The 23,592-nt window shown below is 45.1% G+C and overlaps 1 protein-coding gene across 13 annotated transcripts in view; it reads left to right on the forward strand.

Moving 5' to 3' along the window:
- Positions 1–23,592, forward strand: part of SIRT5 (sirtuin 5) — a 62,251-nt gene that overhangs the window by 24,801 nt on the left and 13,858 nt on the right. For 4 of the 13 annotated variants that reach the window (XR_004301877.1, XM_032424986.1, XM_032424994.1 and 1 more), the window contains exons 1-7: positions 2,765–2,986; positions 10,617–10,766; positions 13,890–14,023; positions 17,095–17,320; positions 19,382–19,469; positions 20,283–20,336; positions 22,258–22,381. Coding sequence is in view for 11 of the 13 variants with exons in the window: in XM_032424986.1 (XP_032280877.1) it covers positions 10,652–10,766; positions 13,890–14,023; positions 17,095–17,320; positions 19,382–19,469; positions 20,283–20,336; positions 22,258–22,381 (741 nt within the window). In the remaining 2 variants the exon portion in view is untranslated. The other 9 variants (XR_004301878.1, XM_032424996.1, XM_032424997.1 and 6 more) reach the window with 6 other exon arrangements.

The raw sequence follows: 23,592 nt of genomic DNA on the forward strand, positions 1-23,592 counted from the left end.
TAAAACCCTTGGGAAGTTTTAGCCTTCTTCTAAGTAGGTCAAAATCAGTCAATCGGTAAAGGACACCCAGCCTAGATGTTTACGTCCCCATTTGCATTTGTACCAGGGGCAGTCTACCCCTGAGGGGCAGCATGATAGTCAGCAAAGTGAGTGACTCTGAGAGGATAAAAAAGTCAGGGTGGGGTAGATTTTCTTCCCAGAGGTAAAGTTTGGCATGTCTGAATCTCACCAGAGGGAGGGAGGCAATAAGCAGTACCTCCCAGCATATGTGCTCCTCAACTCGTATATCACCTTCTTGGTTATGCCAGGAAAACCTCTGTCAACAGGGTGTGTTATGGATAAACTGTTTTTGCTTGTTTATTTTTGGTTTGTTCTGTGTTGCTAGGGACTCATAAGCAACATGAAAGAAAAAGAAATTTGCTTCTTCATTTTGGTAAAGATAGCCAAGCCATTATCCTCTGAACTCTAGGCTGCTTTCCTGCGAGGTTGCTCATTTATTCATGTAACATATATTAAATGCATTGATAAATTGGGTATCCACTGTCAGGCACTGTGAGGGACTGCAAATTCCCTGGTGAGCGACCAGAGACTAAAAGGTCATCTTCAGGGAAGCTTACAGGCTGGTGGGAGAGAGAAAATGTAATCAAATAAACAGAAATACATTTGAAATCTTCCCTGGGATAGCTACTATGGTGTTGTCGGATCCTGTATCAGGAACCAGGGATCTCACATAACGGGGGGTTAGGGAGAGCTGGGGTCAAAGAAGCTTTCCTTGAGGAAGGGACAAGTGAGCTGAGACCGGAAGGATGAGAGGAGTTACTCTGGAGGGAATGGGGAAAGAACATTCCAGGAAGAGGGGACAGTCGCTGTTTTGGAAGAACAAGGCCATCAAGAAATTAAGCTGGAGTTGCTTGAAAGATTGAGAGGCTGGTGGCTGATGCTTCAAGAGGAAGGGTCAGCTCTTCCAAGCCTGGAAGAAGGGATGGAGTGGAGGGGTGGTGTGGTGGGGAGTTGTAGGTAGTAGACTCTGGGACCTTGATGGAATGCCATGCCTCAGAGGTGGCTGAACTTGTGGGTGGTGGCAAAGGGCTACATATCGGGCCTTCAGACTAGGGAAGGTTGTAGTGAGGGGCACTGGACCCCCCCAACTCCCTGCACTCCCAATGTCTGAATGAAGGGAAAGATGAACACCTCATAACTAATCTCCCATGCACGAAAAGCAATCGACCAGCACCTTAATGAGAGGCAGGAGATGTGGTAGCCTGGATCTTTGTGTCTGGAGCCAAATCACTTAGGTTCAAATCCTAGCTCTATCAACAGCTTTTCTGCCCTGGACAGTTACTTGACCTCCCTGGGCTTCAGTTTCCCCACCTGTAAAGTGGGGATTGCAGTATCTCTTTTATCAAGTGGTGGGGCAGATTTAAATTGGCTAATGTGTGTTAAGTTCTTAAAAGTGTCCATCACAATGTCTATGCCATATATATGTTAGGGAAAAGTCAGCCAGATGTGAGGCCCTCCTCCAATAGCTTCTACTTATTTATTTATTTGACAGAGAGAGACAGCAAGAGAGGGAACAAAAGCGGGGGTGGGGGTGGGGGTGGGAGAGGGAGAAGCAGGCTCCCCACTGAGCAGGGAGCCCAATGCAGAGGTTCGGTCCCAGGACCCTGGGATCATGACCTGAGCCGAAGGCAGAAACCTAAGGACTGAGCCACACAGGTGCCCCTCTCCTCGAATATCTTTGGACTCCCCAACTCCCTGAGGGGCTGGTACAGCCTACAGGAGCAAGAGGGGTTTCCAAAGTGGGCTGAATTTCCAGCCAAGCTAGGAAGCGGTTGAGGTTTGAGACGGGGAAAACAAATGTTAAGGTAACATTTTTTTGCTCCCAAGTTCTCAGAGCATCTCCTGTTCAGATCCATGAGCAATTCCACTGTAGGAAAGTAGCGCAGGTGGTAAGCCGGAATCAAAACTGAGAAAGATGAGCGATTTTAAGTGCAATCAGACACGTGGAACCACATGGGTCACCGAGTCCTAGAGACCCTCAAACTCTTCCCTTCGGACACGCAGGTAAAGATCACAGTGGGGGGGGCGCCTGGGTGGCTCAGTTGTTAAGCATCTGCCTTCGGCTCAGGTCATGATCCCAGGGTCCTGGGATCTAGCCCCGCATCGGGCTCCCTGCTCCGCGGGAAGCCTGCTTCTCCCTCTCCCACTCCCCCTGCTTGTGTTCCCTCTCTCGCTCTGTCTCTCTCTGTCAAATAAATAAATAAAATCTTAAAAAAAAAAAAAAGAAATGCTCTGTCCTGAAGTTGTGTAATCCAGCTGCGGGCTCAAACAGGAAAGCAGGTAATAATTACGACATATGAGGGATGCTCACAAAGACGCAGCAAGACACCACCCCCTGCCCCGCTCCGCTGTCCCGCAAAGCAACCGTCGCGGGGGCACAGACAGGAGCCAGGAGCGGGGGTGGCCCGCGGGGTTCGCCAGCGCCGCCACGCTGGGTCTCCGGCAGGGGCCGCTGCAGCGGGGCACGCGGGCCGGCCCGCCCCTCCCCCCGCCCCCGCGGCCCGGCCCGCCCCCGCGCCAGGGCCGCCGCCGTTCCCGCCTCCTGCAGGTGCGTCTCTCGCGGCCCGAGGGCCCGGCGGCCTTCCTCGGCTCCAGCCCTGGGGGCCCGGCTCAGCACGCGCACCGTCCGCGAGCTGGACCTCCGCGGGCCGGGACGGGACGAGGCGGGGCGGGGGCGGTGCCGGCCGGCGCATGCGCGCTCCCCCCTTCCGGAGTCCTTGACGGGCGGGAGAGCGAGGGGGAGGGGAGCGCACCCCGCTTCTGCGGGAAGAGCCCCCCCCCCACTCCGGAGGCTCTCCGGGCTGGGCAGCTGCACGTGCGGAGCCCCGAGCCCGGGTGTCGTCCGAGCATAGCCTGCGGGCAGCTGCCGCCCGAGAGACGAGGGAGGGGGCAGGAAGCGAGGTTCAAAGTCACGCGGCCGGAGCAGGTGGGCCTCGTAGGCCGCTGTGAAGGGGGAGCCGCGGGAGGGCTCTGAGCGGAGCGTCCCGTCTGAGTGGAGCCAGTGTGGCCACTGGCAGCAGCCCGGGTGGCAGATGATGGCGGCCGGGCTGGTGGCTGCGGGCGTGGGAGGAGGGGTCGGAGCAGGGACGCAGTTGAAAGGTGCAGCCCTCAGAACTTGCGGACCAGCCGGGCTGTGGAGTGTGAGCTGTGAAAGGGAGAGGTCAGGTTCAAGAAGATGCCTAAGGCTTTGCGGGGAGAAGGTGTGGGAAAGGTTCCGGAGCTCAGGTGGGGCTGTGTGAGCTGGGAGCCGTTTGTTGGACATTGGAGGGGGGATGCAGTCTGGAACCCTGGGAGGATGGGAGACCCAGAGAGGTAGGAGGAAAACCTGGAAAGCGTGGTGTTGGGGAACCAGAAGAAGCGAATGTTTGCTGGAGAGGTGATCAAAGGGGTCAGAGGCTGGACATGGCCAAGAAGGAGGATCCAAACGACCATTGGGTTTAGCACGGTGGATAGAGGTCTCTGGTAGCCTTGACAAGAACAATTGGTAGAGGGGAGAGAGGGAATGAGTGTGTCCGTTTTCATGGCAGGGGACTGGTACATTGCACTTACTTAGCTCAGAGGGGTTCAAAAAGTATTTTATTTGTGTAAGTTTTTGCAGTTCCTATTTTAAATCACTGTTTTTCCTAAAGTTTTTTTTTTTTTTAATCTCGAATTCCTGCTATAACCTTTCATTTCATTTAGTGTATTTTTCAGAATTGGTAGGGTGCCACAGGGAACATTTTTCTTTTTTTCTAATTCAGTGGGTGATTTCAAAAGTCTGGTTAAACAGGGGACTGCCTTTCACCCAGAGTAAGCTCCATGTTTGGGGAACCAGCCCTACACCCAGAAAGCTCCCAATGACTGTTTGCTGAATGAGTTTATTTTCTCCCCTGTGGTCTGTCTGCCCACCCTGAAGATAAAAGGCAGAGTAATGGAATTCTCCAGTCACTGAATCAGCACAGTGGTGGCCTGTGGCTGCCAGAGAAATTTGCTTTTCCTCTTGAACAGGACTGTAAGCTTGTGGAAGGTAGAACCACTGCTCACCCTGACCCCCCAGAAAAGCAAATAAATGTTGGCACAGAAGATGCTTCCAGTAAATACTTTGTGGGAGCATCTGAAAATAGTCTTATGTTCTGAGCATTTCTGATCTTGGAAGTACATTTCAGGTCGCACTGTTCAAAAACATGTCGATGTTTTGTATTTATTTTATTTTATTACTTTTTAAAGATTTTATTTATTTGAGAGAGAGCGCCCAGAGGGAGAGTGAGAGGGAGAAACAGACTCCCTCCCATGACCTGAGCCGAAGGCAGATGCTTAACCAACTGAGCCACCCAGGCACCCCACATGTTTTGTATTTAATCTCTACTTTGTTTGCACATTCCCTGAAAGACTTGCAGAACATCTTTTAAATTAATGGAAAATTTAGCAAAACGTTTCCCACATTCTTTAAAAAAAATCATGTGAAGTGTTCACTAATAAAACAGGAAGAGGAATGGTTTCTTGAGACCAGAAATTTTCTGATTCATTACTTAAGATAGACATGAAAAACTTAGATTCTACTAATAAATTAATAAGTTAGTATGATAAAAGATTTGAAATACAAATAATATACATGTTTAGAAAGTGTTTTAATTGTATTATAGTCCACGAGTGTGTGGATACATGCAACTATATAATATATGTGTGTGTCATTAGACATAATTCACATGAGAACTAAAGCTGTTTTCCCAAGAAGTACTTGGTGATTGCATTTCCTAGGCAAAGAATCTAGAAACTAGTGATTTTTGGAAATGTTGAAACATGAGCAAGTAAAACTTTTTCCTACTTTATTATTTTGATTTCAGTGTTATGGTGAAAGTAATTTTACTACTCAATGAAAACTTTTGAATAGAAAAACTTAGATGAAAAATTAGTAACATTTTACCCAGATAATACATCCTAATCTTCTCAATCATACAATTAAAAATTCCTTAATATTCTCATTTTAAAAAAAATTTTCTAAAGATTTTATTAGTTGATTTCTATACCCAATGTGGGGCTCAAACTCAAAACCCCGAGATTCAGAGTTGCATGCTCTATCGACTAATAAACCAGCTCGGCACCCCAATATTCTCAAATTTTTGACGACTGTTTATAATTAGCAACAAATTCAATACTCATGCTCAGAATAGAATGAAGATTTGTCTTCGTTTCATAGCTATTCAGTAGAAGACCCATCACTGAGACCTTCTTGCAGAAGAACTTTAGACAAAGAGCAATATCGCTAGTTGCTTTATGTTGACGTTTCGATTTTAATTCCTTACATTCTTTGAAGTTCTTAATGACTTTTAAAACCCTACCTTCATGTCTGAGAAAAAATGTGACCGTTTATTCAGGAGTTATCTAGAAATCTTTGACAGTAAGTAGGAATGTTTGCAAACATCTGAAAACCTACAGAAGAAGAAAAGCATTTTCTGGAACAAACTGATGTCTCCAAATTTAAGTATTAGAAAGCAGCAGTGGAATCAAACATCTTCATCTTTGAGAGAAATAACTAAAGGCATATATTAAGCTAAAAATGATAGCATAAGTAATTTCATACTATACGTAAGAAGGTTTTGGTCAAGCTAGGCAGTATTGCGAACTTTAATTTTCCCAGTTTTTATCAAGATGTGCAGGTTTAACAATGATCATCTATGACAGTATTTTAAAGCCTTAGATGGATCTGAGATCCTCAAATGAATCTTTTCTTGATAATTATTGACTCTGGGTGATGGAAGCATGAGTTCGGGTTTTGTATATGTTTAAATTTTTCCATAATTAAAAAAAATAAACTATCGTAACACCTCACTTGTTCCTTACTGAGGTGTTTCAAGTAATAGTTTTTCCAAATAAATTGAAGTTTGTCAAAAGCCTATGATGCCCATGCTGGTTGAAAATCACGCCAAGCCATTTTCCCCCCACGTCCTTTAAACAGGGCACTGGGGTGATCTTCATGATGGTCCAGCATCCCCAGTGTTGCAGTCTGCAGGCTGCTCCCCAGGGTTGCAATGCGTCCAAGTCAGCCCACCTGCCCCTCCAGGAGCCGGTAAGCCAGACAGACGCCTTTTTTGGTCTTCCCTTGGCTCTGACCTGCATTCCTTCTCTGCAAAAAGGACTCCAGGCAGCTAGAGAGTCTTGTCCCTTGAGGTTGTTCTGGAAACCAGCGCTATACCATTTTTCTCTAACCTACTCTTTTTCTCAATTCCAAGCTTCTTGTCTAGTCTTTTTGATTACAGCAGAGACAGGTTATGATGAAAATTTGTCAACATGCTTCTTGTTTTTAAGTGAGGTTTACTGAAATACAACATACGTGTTATGAAATTTCATTCTTCTTATTATATAGTTCCATGAGTTTTTGAAAACCACCACAAAATAAAGACATAGAATTTTCTTGGGGCACCTGGGTGGCTCAGTCATTAAGTGCCTGCCTTCTGCTCAGGTCATGAACTCAGGGTCCTGGGATGGAGTCCCACATCGGGCTCCCTGCCCAGCAGGAAGCCTGCTTCTCCCTCTCCCACTCCCCCTGCTTGTGTTCCCTCTCTCACTGTGTCTCTCTGTCAAATAAATAAATAAAATATTTAAAAAAAAATAGAATTTTCCATTGCTTTAAAAGAGTTCCCTGGCCCTCCCTCTCTCCCCCCACCCCCAGTCCCTGGAAGCCATGGATATGATTTCTGGATGTGATTTCTGTACCTATAGTTTTGTTCTTTCATATCGTACAAATGGTCTCAAATAGTGTGTAGGTTTTTTTGTTCTGGCTTCTTTTGCTTAGCATAATGCTTTTCTTTATTTTTTATTACTTTGAAATAATTTTGCAACAGAAATGTTGCAAAAGAGTACACAGAGTTCCCATATACTATTTATCCAATTTCCCCTAAGGTTAACATCTTACCAAACTAGAATACAAGGATCTAAACCAGGACATTGACATTGTCACAGTATTATTTGCTAATTTTGCAGACTTCATTCAATTTTGCCAATTCTCCCACTAGTGTCCCTTTTCGTGTCTTGAATCCAATCCAGAATCCCACAGTGCATTTCTTTGTCATGTCTCCTTAGTCTGCGACCTGGGACAAGTGCCCAGTGTTTATTTGTCATAAACTTGGTAAATTTTTTTGAAGAGTACTGGCCAATTTTGCTGTAGACTGCTTCCTCAATTGGAGTTTGTCGGATGTATTCTTAATAATTAAATTGAACTAATGCATTTTGGGGAAAAATACTGCAGAAGTGATGTTTTGCCCTTCTTACTGTATCCTCTAAGGAGGTAGGTGGAGTCAGTATGTCTTATTACTGGTGATGTTAATTTTGATCGCTCAGGTAAGGTAGGGTCTGCTGGGTTTTTCTTCTGTCCAGTTACTATTGCATAACACTTGAAAAACTCACCCATGTTTTTGCGTGTATTAGCAGTTTGTTCTTTTCATTGTGGAATAGTATTTCATTGTATGGATGAACCACAGTTTTTAAATTTTGTTTTGTTTTGTTTTTACCCCTTTACAAGTTGATGGACATTTGCTTTGCTTCCATTTTTTTCTGTCCCGGCACTATGCAATGGACCCTGGTGTTCACAGAACACCGACATCAGACAAGGCTCCCCCATGACCACGGTGAATCAGCACAAAAACAAGACAACTCTGTAATTAGGTCTGAACCCAAACAAAAACAAGAACATTTTCTAAACCACAAAAAATGACACAACATCCTCCTATATAGGCTAATAGGAGCCACTGCTGCTTCTTGATCCCAACTCGAGCCCTGTTTTACTCCTTGTACCTTTTAGGTAAGATGCACTTAGATAACCAAGGTATCCTGTCTCCTGAAGGCTTGCAGTCCAGAACAAAGCCTTGCTTCCACAAACCCTCCCTAACCTTCCTAACACAAGCCCCGATCCTGTAATAAATCCTTTCTATCACTGTTCCTGAGACCCTGCACGTCTTCATAGGGTGTTTCTCTCTCCTTGCAACTTGCTCAACTACAGGTGTGTTTGTGGTCTTTCGCTGGAGAACATGGACCCTGTAAACAACATACAAACACATGTATTGAAAATCCGTGCTGCTCCTCTTGTCTCTAAACATCTATTTCCCACCCAGCCTTCAACTCTTTTTACTAATTAATTGGGAATTTTTCCCTTTTTTTAATGCAAATGCAGATCAGTATTATGGTTTATACTTCTGTCTCCTTCCCTTTCTCTTACAAAACACTATTGCATCTGGCTTTTTCCCCTCAACATTATTCTGGAGATGTCTGTCAAGGTTGTAGAGTCTTGGGGTGCCTGTCTGGGTCTCTTGGTAGAGCATGCAATTCTTGATTTTGGGGTTGTAAATTCAAGCCCTATGCTAGGCATAGAGCTTACATTAAAAAAAAAAAAAGTGAAAAAATTAAAGGTTAGAGAGAATGTCTTTTTTTTTTTTTTATTAAGCATGTGAGATCTGCACATTGGACTGATTTGTGGAATAAATCTGATTTGGCACTAATAGGCTTTTAAAATTTTCTTATTTATTTTATTTTTTTAAATTTAAAAATTTTTTTAGGGGCGCCTGGGTGGCTCAGTCGTTAAGCGTCTGCCTTCGGCTCAGGTCATGATTCCAGGGTCCTGGGATCGAGCCCCGCATCGGGCTCCCTGCTCAGCGGGAATCCTGCTTCTCCCTCTCCCACTCCCCCTGCTTGTGTTCCCTCTCTCGCTGTCGCTCTCTCTGTCAAATAAATAAATAAAATCTTTTAAAAAAAAAATAAAATAAAAAAATAAATAAATTTAAAAATTTTTTTAGTAACAGGTTTTTGAGCCTCATCTTCCAGACATTTATTTTTAACCTCTCTTGATATCCTCTGCCCTGCTGATACCAGCCATCACTTCTGAAGTCAGTGAGCTATCTGCTTATAAATACTGAATCAACCAGCAAATCACATTTAATCACTTTGTTCATTTTTTTTTTAAGATTTTATTTATTTATTTGACAGAGAGACAGCAAGAGAGGGTACACAAGTAGAGGGAGAGGGAGAGGGAGAAGCAGGCTTTCCGTGGAGCAGGGAGCCCGATGCGGGGCTCGATCCCAGAACCCCGGGATCATGACCTGAGCTGAAGGCAGATGCTTAACTACTGAGCCACCCAGGCGCCCGTCATTTGTTTTTTTTAAATTGTAGTAAAATACACATAACCTAAAAATTTACCATCTTAACCATTTTAGGGCAACAGTTCAATAGTGTTAAGTATGTACATTCACATTGTTGCATAACCAATCTCCAGAACTCTCTTTATCTTACAAAACTGAAACCCTATACCCAGTACTTTTATTTGTAAACTATTTTATAGTTCACATACAGGAAAATTAACCCATTTTTAGTGTAGTGTTCTATGGGTTTTGACAGACACGATCGTGTAACCACCACCATAATCAAGACGTAGGACAATTCTGTCACCCCTGAAAATCCCCTCATGCCCCTTTATGTATTCACTCCTCCCTGCTCAGGTGACCAATATTTTCTGTCTCCATAGTTTTGTCCCTTCCAGAATGTCCTATTGGTAGAATCATACACACATCCATTTTTGTCATGCAGTGTATTGTGAATGTGCCATTGTTTATCGATCTCATCCCTCATAGATGGACAGTTAGGTTGTTTCCAGTCTCTTGCTGTTAATCACAGGGATCTAAAGAACAACTATAGATATGTCATTTTGGATGTGGGCAACTCTCACTGTTTTAAAATTTTCCACACTTGGGATTGCTAGGTCAGAGGGAAAATGCACTTGTAATTTTGGTAGGTTGTCTTCCAAAGGGATTATAAAGTTTTGATAAATGTGTTATTTTTCTGTTTTCTAGATCTACAGACCTTTAATTCTGAGTCCTTCCAACAATTTACCCACCAGATAGAAGTCAGCCCTGCCAATTATCCTCTTGGTGTCATTGATCCAAATATTGTCCTTCTCTCTGTCTGTTTTTCTTTCATAAAATTCCTCAGGGATGGATCAAAATTTACTAGATGTGCTTGAAGTCTCAGGTTCCTTTGACTTGATGTCCTCTTGATCTTATTTGTTGTCATATGACATGTCTTCCCTGCCTGGTTCCACTCTCAGAATTTACATTCCCATAGAAATGGTATTTTGACCAAAAGTTGAGAAGACCTAGCTTTTTCTTACCTTTTCATACCTTTTAAAAAGCAACAGAACTTGTGTTTCAGATGAATTTTCGCATCTCACCCCTTCCCAAGCCTCTTAAATCAGTGTTTCTCAAACTTGAGCGTTTGTCAGGATCAGCTGGAGACAGACATGGGCCCCCCACCTACAAAGTTTCTGATTCAGTGGGTTTGGGGTAGAGCCCCTGACTTTGCATTTCTAACAGGGCCTCAGGTGCTGTTGCCGCTGGTGGTGTGGGGACAAGTGTTTGAGAACCACTGCACCAGGGCCCCTGGGAGTGCTTGAGAACACAAATGGAAAACAGTTGGTTTAGAGGAGGAATACCATCAAGATCTGATACTCATGGTTTTTGTAAAGGGCATCCTTAACATATTTATATGTACAAATACAAGTTGATTCTATTTGTTTCTGTGGTTTTTTCCCAAAGCCCATCTCAGGAATTAGTACCACAAAGAAAACCTGATGCAACCTCTTCAGCTTGTCCCCCGCCGATTACTTTATGGGCTGTATTGTGGACTGAAGTCTCCAGCCTCCTCTGGAACCCGGATTTGCCCAACAATGGCTCGACCAAGTTCAAGTAGGTCTTTCTCAGCCTGCTACCCCTTTGTCTCCAGTGGAATTTGAAGCATCTGAGAATTCCTGCACTTTGAGGGGGGAATGTCTATAGTGGAATGGGTGCTGGGCAGGATTTTGGAGAAAGCCACACTGCTGTTCTCCCCTCAGGCAAACCCCTTCCGGGACAGGGTCCCGGATAATCTCTTGGTAGTCAAGTTGAAGTCCTTTGGAGACATTTTATTGCTTCTCCTAGAATATTTGCACTCAGGCTTCTCACATAGGACTTGTCTTTTAAAGCCCTCACCTCTCAGCAAGAGGGGAAAGCTGTCCTTCAGGGTGATACCGAGTTGACTGTTCTGCATGGGTAGGGTTCCTGTCTCTACCTGGGCCCTTAGTCTGTAGTGAATATAGAGCCTATTTATACAATAAAGGATCTTTGGTGGGCCTATGAAACATGCTTTAGCATGTTATCGAAAGGCCAAGCTGACCTCTTTTAGCCTATTTTTTTGGATAACTTTTTCTAATACTGCAGGTGTGCTCAGACATAGCAGCCCCTCCTTCCATTTTGCCCAAGCTCAGGAATGGAAAACAACCGAATCCCTTGGTGTTCCTAGCCGTGGAGGACAGGGCAGGCTGCTAGAGGCCATGGGGGACCCGCAAGTGTGGGCCTGACTTCCGCCCAGAGTGGGCCATCTGGGTTTGGAACTGCAAAATGTCCTGGGGTGTTTTCCCTTAGTAGTTGGGAAATGCCCTTTTTTCTTTTCTCCCTCTTCTTCTTTTTAAGATTTTCTACCACATTAACATTATTATATTTACATCCTGTTTTCCAAGAGCCAAACCTGAGTTGACCGTTTTGTTTCTAGAAGTTGCTTAAAGTGGAACCTTAATAGAAGTCATTTTGACCTAGGACCTACTCATCAGTAGGATGACAGAGTTTACATTTCAGGTAAAAGAAAACCAACATTTAGGGCTAGGGAAAGCTTTATGGGTGAACTTTGAAGTCCTTGAGGACATTTGTAGGGTTTGAACCCAGGAGTCACACAAATAGTCCTTAGTAAAGTACTCGTACCGTTTCTTAAGGTACGCATCTTGTTCTTTCAGGAGATTAGATTAGACTGCACACTCCAGTCCACCCAGACTGGGTTTCTTTTTTCAAATTCTTCCTAGTGGGACGGCTTTCGTGCGCCTCATTTGTCACACTGGTCTAACTCCAATGGGCTAAGCTTTGGCAGGGTTGGCAAATGGTTGGGCTGGTTATGCCCCAAGGGGACAGTGTGCCTGCACCATTTTCAGTCCTTTGGGACTTAGGCTGCTGGAAACGTGATCCCAGGGAGCTTTAAGAACGTGGTTAGAGAGGAGCCTCTCCTTCTTTGTTTCTGAGAGTCTGCTTTTACTCCCTGTGCCTTCTTCCCAGCAGCCAGAGAGGAGGGGAAGGGAAGAGGAGATGGGGTCTTTATTAAGATTCTCAGTCATGGGCCAGTCATGGGGGTGACTCTGGGCTTACGAGGATGAAGCCTCGGAAGGGAGGCATTGATGCATGAGAAACTAATGGGATCTGTCTTACCAGCTCGGGGTACAAAATGAAGTCACATTCTCGTTCATATCTAAGTTCATTGTCTCTCTGCCCCCATCCCACTAGCTCTCTTTTTTTCCAACCTGCCTGTCCAGGGTTCTGTCTCTCAGGGGATACTCATTCATTCCAGGGATTAACCTGCTGCATCAGCTGAAGAACTCACTCATACTTTTGCCAAAATCTGCAGTCCATTAGCATAGGTTAGAAGATGTCTGTGTTGGGGCCATAGGCAATGCTGGTCCAGCATTTGCTTCTCCTGGGTGGGGGGGGGGGAGGGCAGAAGAGGGAGTTTCTCAGCTCTGTACTGCTTATGTACATAGCACTTACATACCCCGCAAACGGGCTTGCAGAGCCACGGTGCCTGGGAGAGAGGGGTGTCGCCCAGACACATGCCCAGTCCTAACCGAATCTCTGTTGCCCAGGAGCAACAATGACATTTCCAAGTCTAGCTCCTCATTCTAAACCTGGGATGAGGACATTTGTGCAGGGGCAGATTCTACCTTGTAGTCCATGTACAGTGCTTGGTGCAGAGCCTGGGGCACAGGGAGTCCTGCTCGAATGGTGGTTGCAGCCCCTGATGGACAGAGATCAAGTGGGGGAGTACCTGGATGTGCACAACAAGGCACTCCGTCCCAGAGAGCAAGCTATAGTGTGTGACCATGGTTACCTGCTGTCACGTATTCTCTGTGTTCAGCTCCCTTCTGTTTCCCCAAGTCCCTGGTGACGTCTTGTTGAAAGGTCCAACTCTTACTTGAGTTGTAAAGGAGAAGGTTATGTGTCCAGGTTTGGAGCAGAGCATCTGTTCACCAGGGAGGGGGCCTCACCCTCACCTTGTAATGATGTCGAGGGAAGCTGAAATTAGCAAGATCCCCAAAGGGAACAGAATTTGGAAGGAAGGGCAGGCTTTGGACTCCAGTGGGCGTGAGGTCAACCCCCCCTACACTAGCTTGTTTTTACTGTTCCAAAGGAAGATGCTTCCCCATCCATTAGCTTTTAAAAATCTTTGTAACAGCCTGCTGTCGGGAAGGCCCTACTGTGCACATCAAACAGCCAGGAGAGCAGAGGGCTGGTCCTTCCCATCACTTCTCACAGGTGGATGGATGGTTGGGAGTCAGAGTCAAGATTCAAAGCCAATGTCGTGCACCCTGCTTCTTTCTTTAAGATGCTTTACCCTCGTACAGCAGGTCACATGGACGGTGTCTTCATGGCACAGGAATGATTTTTTTTAAAGATGTATTTATTTTATTTTATTATTTTCTTAAAAGATGTATTTATTTGAGAGAGAGAACATGAGCGAGAAGGGCAGAGAGAGAGAATCTTAAGCGGACTCCGTGCTCAGTGCGGAGCCTGATGTGGGGCTCGATCTCTCGATCCTGAGATCATGACCTGAGCTGAAACCAAGAGTCGGTTGCTCCACTGAACCACCCAGGTGCCCCTGGTACAGGAAGGATTTTTATTGGGGATCCTAAAGTATCATTTCACGCAAGGTCAAGTCAAAATATGAACAACTGATACAGGATATAAATGCCCGCACGGTACGCTGGATTTATAAAGATTTTATTCTCTCTTTAGATATGGCTGATTTTCGGAAGTTTTTTGCAAAAGCAAAGCACGTGGTCATCATTTCAGGGGCTGGTGTTAGTGCTGAGAGTGGAGTCCCGACTTTCAGAGGAGCAGGGGGCTACTGGAGAAAATGGCAAGCTCAGGTGAGCCGTGTTTCCAGAATACTGCAGAGTTCTCTTGAATGAAGCCGTCCAGAGTCTGACTTGGAGCCCGGTGCCCGACGCAGGGGGCAAAGTTCCGAAATTAACCATGGCTCTCGTCTTGGTTATTTGGGCAACAACACAAAGTGTGTATGATTAAGTTCTCAGACGTAAACAAAACGGCCACTTTCCTTACTTTCTAGATCTGTAGATATTGTATTTATTCACGTAACGATTTAGATTTCTTCTAGTAATTAAAGTGGAGTCGGAGAAATCGTGGTTAGCATAGTTCATCACTTTTCTACAGATACTGAAATTAAGTATTACACATTTTTAAAGTTCCTGTGAACTTTTCATATTTTTTTAAAGAAGATTTTATTTATTTATTTGAGAGAGAGTGCGAGTGCACCAGCCGGGGGAGGGGCAGAGGGAGAGGGAGAAGCAGGCTCCCCGCTGAGCGTTTGATCCCAGGATCCCGGAACATGACCTGAGCCGAAATGTAACAGTGTTTCTAATACTGCGTGATGAACATGACTGTAATGCTGAATGCCGTAAAGATACTATAGCCATTCTTTAGTGGGTAGACCAGCTACCTTGAAGCGACTTTATCCATTGCATTAGGTACCATAAAGCAATCATATTGGTGCTTCTTCATTATCAGCATATGAATTTTCACACATAAATAAATATGAATTTTTTCACCTTATCTTTTATTTATTTGATGTTTACTGTTAGTAATACGTATATCATCTACGGTGTTTTGTATCATATATAAGAATATTGATGTAGGCACTGACAGATGATTCATGTTGTAAAGGGACAATGTAATTTTGGTATGGATACATACAGGACAGCACAGTAAGTGTATTTCCTCTTATGATTTTAATAACATTTTTTTCTAGTATACTTTATTGAGGAATATAGTATATATTACATATAACATACAAAATATGTGTTAATTGACTGTTTCTGTTATTGGTAAGGCTTTCCGTCAACAGCAGGCTATTAGTAGTTAAATTGGGGGATCAAAAGTTACACGGAAGATTTTTGACCACACAGAGGTCGGTGCCCTTAAGCCCCACATTGTTCAAGGATTAACTGTACGTACAATAAAACTCACCAATTTGAAATGTATCATTCAATGAATTTTAACAAGTGTAGCCACCACCCGCCATCCTGGGCCCAGAATGTACCTTTAGCCTTATGCATTCAGCTTCCTTGCCTCCCCCTGGCCCAGGAAACCCCTAGTTTTGGAGTGTAGGAGGTTTTGTCTGTTTTTATTTTTATTTTTTAAATATTTTTATTTATTTATTTGAGAGAGAGAGCATGAACGAGGAGAGAGGGAGTTCCCGCTGAGCAGGGAGCCCAACGCGGGACTCGATCCCAGGACCCTGGGTCATGATCTGAGCCGAAGGCAGAGACCTAACTGACTGAGCCACCCAGGTGCCCAGGTTTTGTCTGTTTTATCCATTGCTCTGTCCTCAGCTCCCAGAACTCTGGCACATGTAAGTCTTGATAGACTTTTGTTGGTTGAATGAAGGCCATCATAAATAGTTATTTCAGTACATGAATTCCAATGTTATTTATTTATTTTTTAAAGATTATTTATTTATTGAGAGAGAGAGAATGATAGAGAGCGTGAGAGGGGGGAGAGTCAGAGGGAGAAGCAGACTCCCCGCTAAGCAGGGAGCCCGATGCGGGACTCGATCCCGGGACCCTGGGGTCATGACCTGAGCGGAAGGTAGTCGCTTAACCAACTGAGCCACTCAAGCGCCCTGAATTCCAATTTTAGTAGGTAGTGTCTTGTTAAGTGAAGGGTTAATGAACCTACCTTTCCTGCCCTATTAAATGCTTCAGGCTGGCAAATGTGTGGGATGTTTTGTTGCCTCTCTGCTGCCCTCCAGCTGAGCCCGTGGAGGTAGATGTGGGGATCATTGCCTTAAAGGTGAAGGAGGGGAGGAAGGAGCGCAGAGGGCCATTAGGGTCCCACGAGAGAGAGGAGCCACACAGAGCAGTCCCTGAATTAGAGGAGCAGGGGGTGGGGGCTCAGAGGGGTTCAGGGGGCTCTTCTAGAGGAGAGAGGCGGTCAGTGGTGTCAAAGCAGCTCAGAGTTTGTGGGGAAGCAAAGAAGAATGTGTCTGACTCTAGCTCTGTTCCAAGGACACGCGTAGACACGTTCCCGTGGCACCCGTAAACTGCTTCAGGCCACTCGCCGTGTGCGTGGAGGGCAGGAAGGATGTACAGGGTGGATGTGGATAATCCACAGCATAGACGTTTGCTCCCCATTCACTCCCCAAATGAAGGCTGACTCTACTACCAGCTAGAAGGGTGACCTTTATAGTCCAACAAAATGCATACCACCACAACCACCACAATCGAGATGTAGAATATTTTTTTTTTTAAAGATTTTATTTATTTATTTGAGAGAAAGAGAGAGATAGTGAGAGACAGCACAAGCAGGGGGAGAGGGAAAAGCAGACTCCCTGCTGAGCAGAGAGCCCTACGCGGGACTCGATCCCAGGACCCTGGGATCACGACCTGAGCTGAAGGCAGATGCCCAACTGACTGAGCCACCCAGGCGCCCCAAGATACAGACGATTTCAGTCGTTGCCAGAGGTTCCCTTGTGGCCTTTCCCATTGGCTTGCAGCCCCAGACAACAACGACTCTCCTCTCTTTCGCTGTGGATGAGATTTTTCCCATCCTAGAAGAGGAATCATCCTTTAAAAATATATTTTTATATATTCTGTTAATATATATCCTGTTTTTTATATGCATAGTTGCATGTATGCGTGTAGCTATAATTATAGTTTTATAAAAAAACTGAGTTTCTCAGCTATGGCCATTATACCTTAAGTGGGCATTTTGCATTTTACTTTTTTTTCCTGGATAAATGAAATCGATGTCCTATATATTTGGGGGCCCCTGTCCTGAGTCTGCCACACCACGCGGGCCTCCAGCAGGTGTGTTCCAGCTTGCTCCCTCCAGAAGCCGCCTGCTTCTGTGGCCCAGAGCATTAGTGCATCCTGGCCTTCCCTCTCTGACTCCCGCCTCTTCTCCCCGCCTCCCCCACCAGGACCTGGCCACCCCACAGGCCTTTGCGCGAAACCCTTCCCTGGTGTGGGAGTTCTACCACTACCGGCGGGAGGTCATGCTGAGCAAGGAGCCAAACCCGGGGCACCTGGCCATCGCTGAATGTGAGGCCCGGCTGCGCGGGCAGGGCCGACGAGTCATGGTCATCACTCAAAACATCGATGAGCTGCACCGCAGGGCTGGCACCAAGAACCTTCTGGAAATCCATGGTGAGGGGCCCTCACGCGGGGAGGGGAACCAGACTTCAAAACACAAGTCCTGCCATTCCCCCCCAACCCCGGAGGCACTGAATCAGAATCTGCATTTTAACAAGATGCCCCAGGCGTCTGGTGTGCGCATTACACCGCAGGAGTGCAAGTGCCCAGCTGGGCTGAGGGGAAATGGGAGGCTGGGGACAACTAAGACTCTGGCATTCTTGGGGGTAGCCATTTACTTTCCCTTTGTCCCCAGTTGGCTCTCTCCCCCGAGGCCGTGCTTCTGCTCAGCCAGCAAGCCTTTAGGGAAGCTGCCAGATCGGTGACCTTCATTGCTGCCAGCCCACCAAGTTTATGACACCCGAGGAGATTGTCTTGTATCCTGCTGGCTTCCCTTCTCTGCCCTTGATGACATCCTCCTTTTCCCTCACGTCCTCTTTTATCCTCTCCCCCCAACCCCCCGGCTTGGAGCTCACCAAAAATCTAATAAATTCATTCATACAAGGGCATACATGGGTATGCAAGATTTCTTCCCAAGGGCATTTGTATTTAAGAGCCTACCAAACTTCAATCCCAAGGAATGCATTTCTAATTGTGGAATTTCCAGAAGCAGTGGCCGCGTGGGGAATGTTGCTGGTTTCTGTGGGTGTGCAGTGACGTTGCCCATTTTTGCCTGGGATCATGGCAGTCGAGCACGGTTCGCTTGGGTCCTGTCTCGTGTTTGTGTTCTAGCAGTAGGACTGACTGACTGTCTTGTTGGCACCTTCTTCCACAGGGTCTGCCCATGTGGCTCATTTCTCTGCAGTTTCAGAATGTAGGTGGTGTCACTTGCCATGCATAAATGTATAAAATGGCGATGTTAACACCTATCTTATGGTCGTTTTAAGGATTAAATAAGATAATATGTGCATCTTAGTTGGGACTTTGGGGGTTGCAGATGAGTAGAACTCTCTTGTAATTTAGGTAAAAACAAAAGAAAGCCCCGCCTTTCATCAAACTAAAGATGCCATCAGTTTTAAGATGCATCACGCCCAAGGCGGGGCTCAAACTCACAACTCTGAGATCAGGACCTGAGCTGAGATCAGATCAGATCTTCCATGCTCTGTGCCTTCTTGGGGATTGGTGACACAGCATTCCCTACAAGGCTGCTCCTCTCTCGTCTCCGGGTTCCCTTCCAAGCTGTTGACACTCTTCCTGCAGAGTCCGATACCGGGCCTTCCTGGCTCTCACCCAAACGTGTCTGTGGAAGGGTTCTAGACAACAGCCAGAACTCACTGTCCTCCTCAAATGGCCCTTCTGTGGTTCGCCGGCTGAAATGGCCAGGGCTGGCCTTTGTCCCATCAGGCCACCGAGAGTAACGGATTAGGTACCGTGATTGGACCAGTCTGGAGCGTGGGCCTAAGCTTGTATTTTGGGATGCGATCAACAGCTCCTTCTGCTCGGATGGGGTAGAAGAGAGATGGCTCCCCGAGGAAGGAATGCTGGACGGAATGGAGTGATACACATCCACTCTGGTGTGGATGGGCTCAGTGCAGCGCTGGGCACAGGATGAACATCTGATGAATTACAGTCACCGTTACCAGCTTAGCTCAAGAAATGGTCATTAATTTTAATAATTATTTGCTTCATGTACTAGTTGATTATGTATTTATTGAGTGGCTTTTATATAAAAGATTCAAAATTTGTTAGGTCAAAATTAAGATTTTGCAAATACATCCAAGGTATGGAACCTTTATCAATCATATATGTAGTAAACCATGCCCTTTGGTTTACTTTGGCTTCATCTGCCCTACTGAACACTTCAAATCCACCTGCACATCGAGGTCATTCGAGAGCTCATTAGTCATGTAGTAAGTGATTTTCTCTCTCTCCCTTCCAGATTACGGAGTCCAGAAGGTAGATGCTCTCCGCTTGCTCAGGACCTCTGCACGCCTTTGTATTTCCCTTGACACCTAGGGCAGGCCCATTTGCTAACATGAACCTATAAAAACTCAATTATTTTGTACCCCTTCAGACATGGAGACAATTGGTCTTAATTATACTAAATTCTGGTCTTGTTGGATTCATGTTTTTCAGGTAGCTTATTTAAAACTCGCTGTACCTCTTGTGACATTGTGGCTGAGAATTACAAGAGTCCAATTTGTCCGGCTTTATCGGGGAAAGGGTAATTATACTGCCCTCCAGAACGAGTGTGTGTTGTTTTCTCTTTTCAGTTGAACATAAATGTAAGGAAATTGAACTTTAGCCTGGGATTCCCGTGGATATTTGTGAGAAATAAGACTAGATACAGTACATCCATCTGATAGAAGAAATATCTTGCTCAAAATTTACAATGCTAAGTGAAAACCACAGGATCTGTTATCTAATATGATCCCAACACACACACGCGTGTGCACACACACACACACACACACACCCTTCATGTTGGTATATCTGTATATCGGTAAAAGACCACTAGAGAATAAAACAAAATATTAATAGTGATTATCAAGCTGGGATTATGGGAAATTTTGATTTCTTCTTTTTCACTTTCTAGAATTTTCTAACAATTCTATGAGGAACATGTACTATTACTATAATTAGGTTAAAAAATAAGAGTAGACTCAGAATATTGAGAAAAATCTTACCTGGCCATTTTAAAGCAGTGTAAATTATACAAGTAATATATTAATACAGTATCACTGCAGAAGAGTCAAATCATGATGATGTAAACAGTGCGTATCATGAAACTCCCCCTTAGCATACCGGCTGCTCCACCCCCCTCCCCACACACACACTCCCTCTTTTGAGGTAAAATCACTGGTAGTTAATTGTTTGGTGTCTGTCCTTCTTGTACCCTTCTAAGTCAGCATGTATTAATTATGGGTTTTGAACCATGTGCCGCCAGGCAAACACGCAGACTCATTGGGTTATGTTACCTCTTTGTTCTTCGATTATACCAATGACATTGTTTCTTTTCTAATACTGTTTACTTCAGTGCTCCAGACCCTGAAGCTCAAGATGCCAGAATCCCAGTGGAGAAACTTCCCCGGTGGGTAAAATAACGTTGATCTGTGTTTGGTTTTCCAGATTGTGAGAAAAGGGAATCAAAATATAAGTTCATTTTGTAAGGTGCCTCTTATTTTTTTTTAAGATTTTTTATTTATTTATTTGAGAGAGAGAGAGTGGGAAGGCACAAGCAGGGGGAGGAGCAGAGGGAGAGAGAGAAGCAGACTTCCTGCTGAGCAGGGAGCCCGACGCGGGGCTCGATCCCAGGACCCTGAGATCACGACCTGAGCCGAAGGCAGACGCCCAACGGCTGAGCCACCCAGGCGCTCTGTGAGGTGCCTTTTAAATGTGCCAATGCAGAAACCAGCCCTGACCTATGAGGCCGAGGGTGAAAAGGCGAAGGTGAACCAAACCAGGGTGAGGAGAACTGTTCCTTGCCGGTCTCTCTTTGCGCTGTGTTCTGGTGGGAGAGTTTGAGGTCTGGAAGTTTCTGGAGCCATGAGGCTACAGATGTGTATCTGGTGTGTGTCAAGCATAGACGCTGACTTCTTGTATCATCTTCATCCTCCTCATCGTCATCAGTGTTACTGATCCAGGGAAAGGAGGTGGTAAAAGGTCTTGCGAAGGTGAAATTACAGGACCAAACAGGATTTTCATAGATTACGATAAACCCTAGAGAGATTTTTTTATCTCAGTTTTCCAAAACCAGATGTTACCACAGTGTTTCCTAAAATATTTCATAGAGCATTAGATCCGTGCAACATTGATGGGCATTACTTGAAAAAAATGATGTTACGTGCTCAAATAAATATGGAAACCACAGATTAAACAAAGTCGGAGTATGTTTGCTTTCCTGCAGGACTTCTCAGAGCATTTAATATGCTGAAATACACTGTTCCTTAAGTGGTTATAATATTTCACCAGTTTATTTAACCACAGAACCCTTTTTATGATTCTTAGTAAGGGTTTTCATTACCGAATTCTAAAGTTCGATATAAAACAGTAGGGAATCCTGAGCAGTTCTTGAGTAGATTATTATGATGAAAATGACATTTGGGGGATTATTTTAGAAGGTATATGTAAGATGACCTAGGAGGTAGTAGGGAGTGAAAGATGGAGGGTTTTGGTAATTGACCCTGGAGAACTTGGCTGTGGTTAGGGCAAGAAAAAGGTGAATCCGAGGAAACCGGAAAGGGGGTCATTGATGAGACCAGCAGGTGGTTGGGGTGTTAGAGGCGGGTCTGAGCCTGGCTGCTCCCAGGCAGCCACACCGATGTGTGCGGTGAAGTAGCTGGGAAGGAGAAAGCTGCTGTTAAAACCCCAAATCCAACTGCGTCAGCGTTGGAGATCCAGTTGGCTTTGTCCGAGCTTCTCCGATCGGGCAGCATCCCATCTAGCAGACAGAAAGGAGCTCCGAGGAGCCACACACAATGGAGGACTTTTATAGGCCGAAGGAGGCAGGGCAAGCAAGATTCTCTAGCAAAGAGGGAGTTGGTTCAGGCAAGGTCACCATCCTGTAGGGGACACAAGGGGCATTTCAGCAGAGTACCCCACTAGGGCTGACCAGGAGGTTCCACATTGACTGGTTTAAAGCTCACATTCCCGTGAGAGGCTGAAGCTGCAGTGAGGTGGTGAGGTATTAAGTCTTGGTTTGCTGATGTGGGGCTTAGCACAAGGGACTCCATTTTGGGCCTGTTGTCTGTCTTTTTATGAATAAACACTGTTTAGAAAGGGAATGTGACGGTTGGCCGAAACATTTGTCAACACAAGGGCCATTAACACGAGTGCTTTCTATTCAGGATAAGCTCACATGGTCTGGAAGGGGAGGAATAGAGGATAAGAAAGATCAGAGCTGCGCAACTGGACAGACTGGATTTGGGGTAGCCCCTAGTCTTCCTGTAATCCACCTGGGCAGACCTGGTGGGACAGGTGTTGGGGTTGGGTGAAGGATGATGTTCTTACAGGTGCGAAGAGGCAGGGTGCGGGGGCCTGCTGCGACCTCACGTGGTATGGTTTGGAGAAAACCTGGATCCTGCCATTCTGGAGGAGGTTGACAGAGAGCTGACCCTCTGTGACTTATGTCTAGTGGTAGGTCATTCCCTTCCTTGATCTTTGAGATTTTCTGTAACACCAGGACTGGGGTGGAGTTTGGTGTTTTTTTCCTCCCTCCCTCCTTCCTTCTCTGTTCCCTTTCCTTCCTTTCCCCTCTGAATTTGTGTGTTGTACCCTACTCGTGGTACCCTACAGAAAAATGAAGAAACAATGAATACGAATTCATCTTAAATGTGAAACTATGTAAGACTGTGTCTTGGGCTTCACAAAGCCTCTTCCCCCCAAAAACAAAAACAAAAACAAAAAACATGTTATTGGTTCTGATTTTGAAAGTACTACATGCTCATTATTAAATTTGAGAAAACAAAAAAGTACAAAATTACAAAGAGGAAATTAGAAATCACCAATAACTCTACCATCCAGAAATAGCCACTGTAAGCATTTTAGTGTTTTTTGTTTTTTTTTCCTAGATCAGAAATGAGAAACTGTGGCCTGTGGGCCAGATCTGGGCTGCCACTTGCTTTTGTAAATAAAGTTTTATTGGAACACAGCCGTGTCCATTTTTCTGTGTTGTCTATGGCTGCTTTCACACTCTAATAGCAGAGTTGACTATTTGTGGTGGAGGCTGTCTGGCTTACAAAGCCTAAAAACATTATTATCCAGCCCTTTACAGAAAAACATTTGCCTGCCCCTGGTCTAGACCTTTTCTTATGCAGATGTATACATACTGTTTAAAGTTCAAAAATGGGTTCAGACTGTGTGTTCTGTTTTGAAACAACTTTATTCACGTATATTCCATGCCAGTACACCACAAATCCGCATCATCTTTTAATTGGCTGCATGATGTCCTATTGCTTGGATATAAAAGGAGATATTTAACCAATTCTCTATTTTTAGACATTTAGGCCATTTCACATTTTGTTATTTTAAATAATGCTATGGTGACTATCCTCAGCCATAACTTCTTAGCATGCTCTTCAGATCCTTTCCTTAGGGCATATTTTCCTAGAAGTGGAGTTAATTGGACAAAGGCTATTTCAGAATTTCTGTAACTTGTCTTTAAAAGCAGAAGCACTTTCTCACGGGTGCATATTCATTCAGCCAGTATTTATTGAGCGCATCCCGGAGCGTCAGTGCTCATGACCGATGGTCAGATGAGAAAAGCTGGTTTGTACAGCATGTTCTGGCCTTTCCTTTCTTGGAAAGCACATTTGTAAATATGTATTTGTAGGGAAAAACCTGAAAGA

The sequence above is a fragment of the Phoca vitulina genome, unplaced genomic scaffold (genome assembly GCF_004348235.1).
Source record: "Phoca vitulina isolate PV1807 unplaced genomic scaffold, GSC_HSeal_1.0 scaffold31, whole genome shotgun sequence".
Lineage (NCBI taxonomy): Eukaryota > Metazoa > Chordata > Mammalia > Carnivora > Phocidae > Phoca > Phoca vitulina.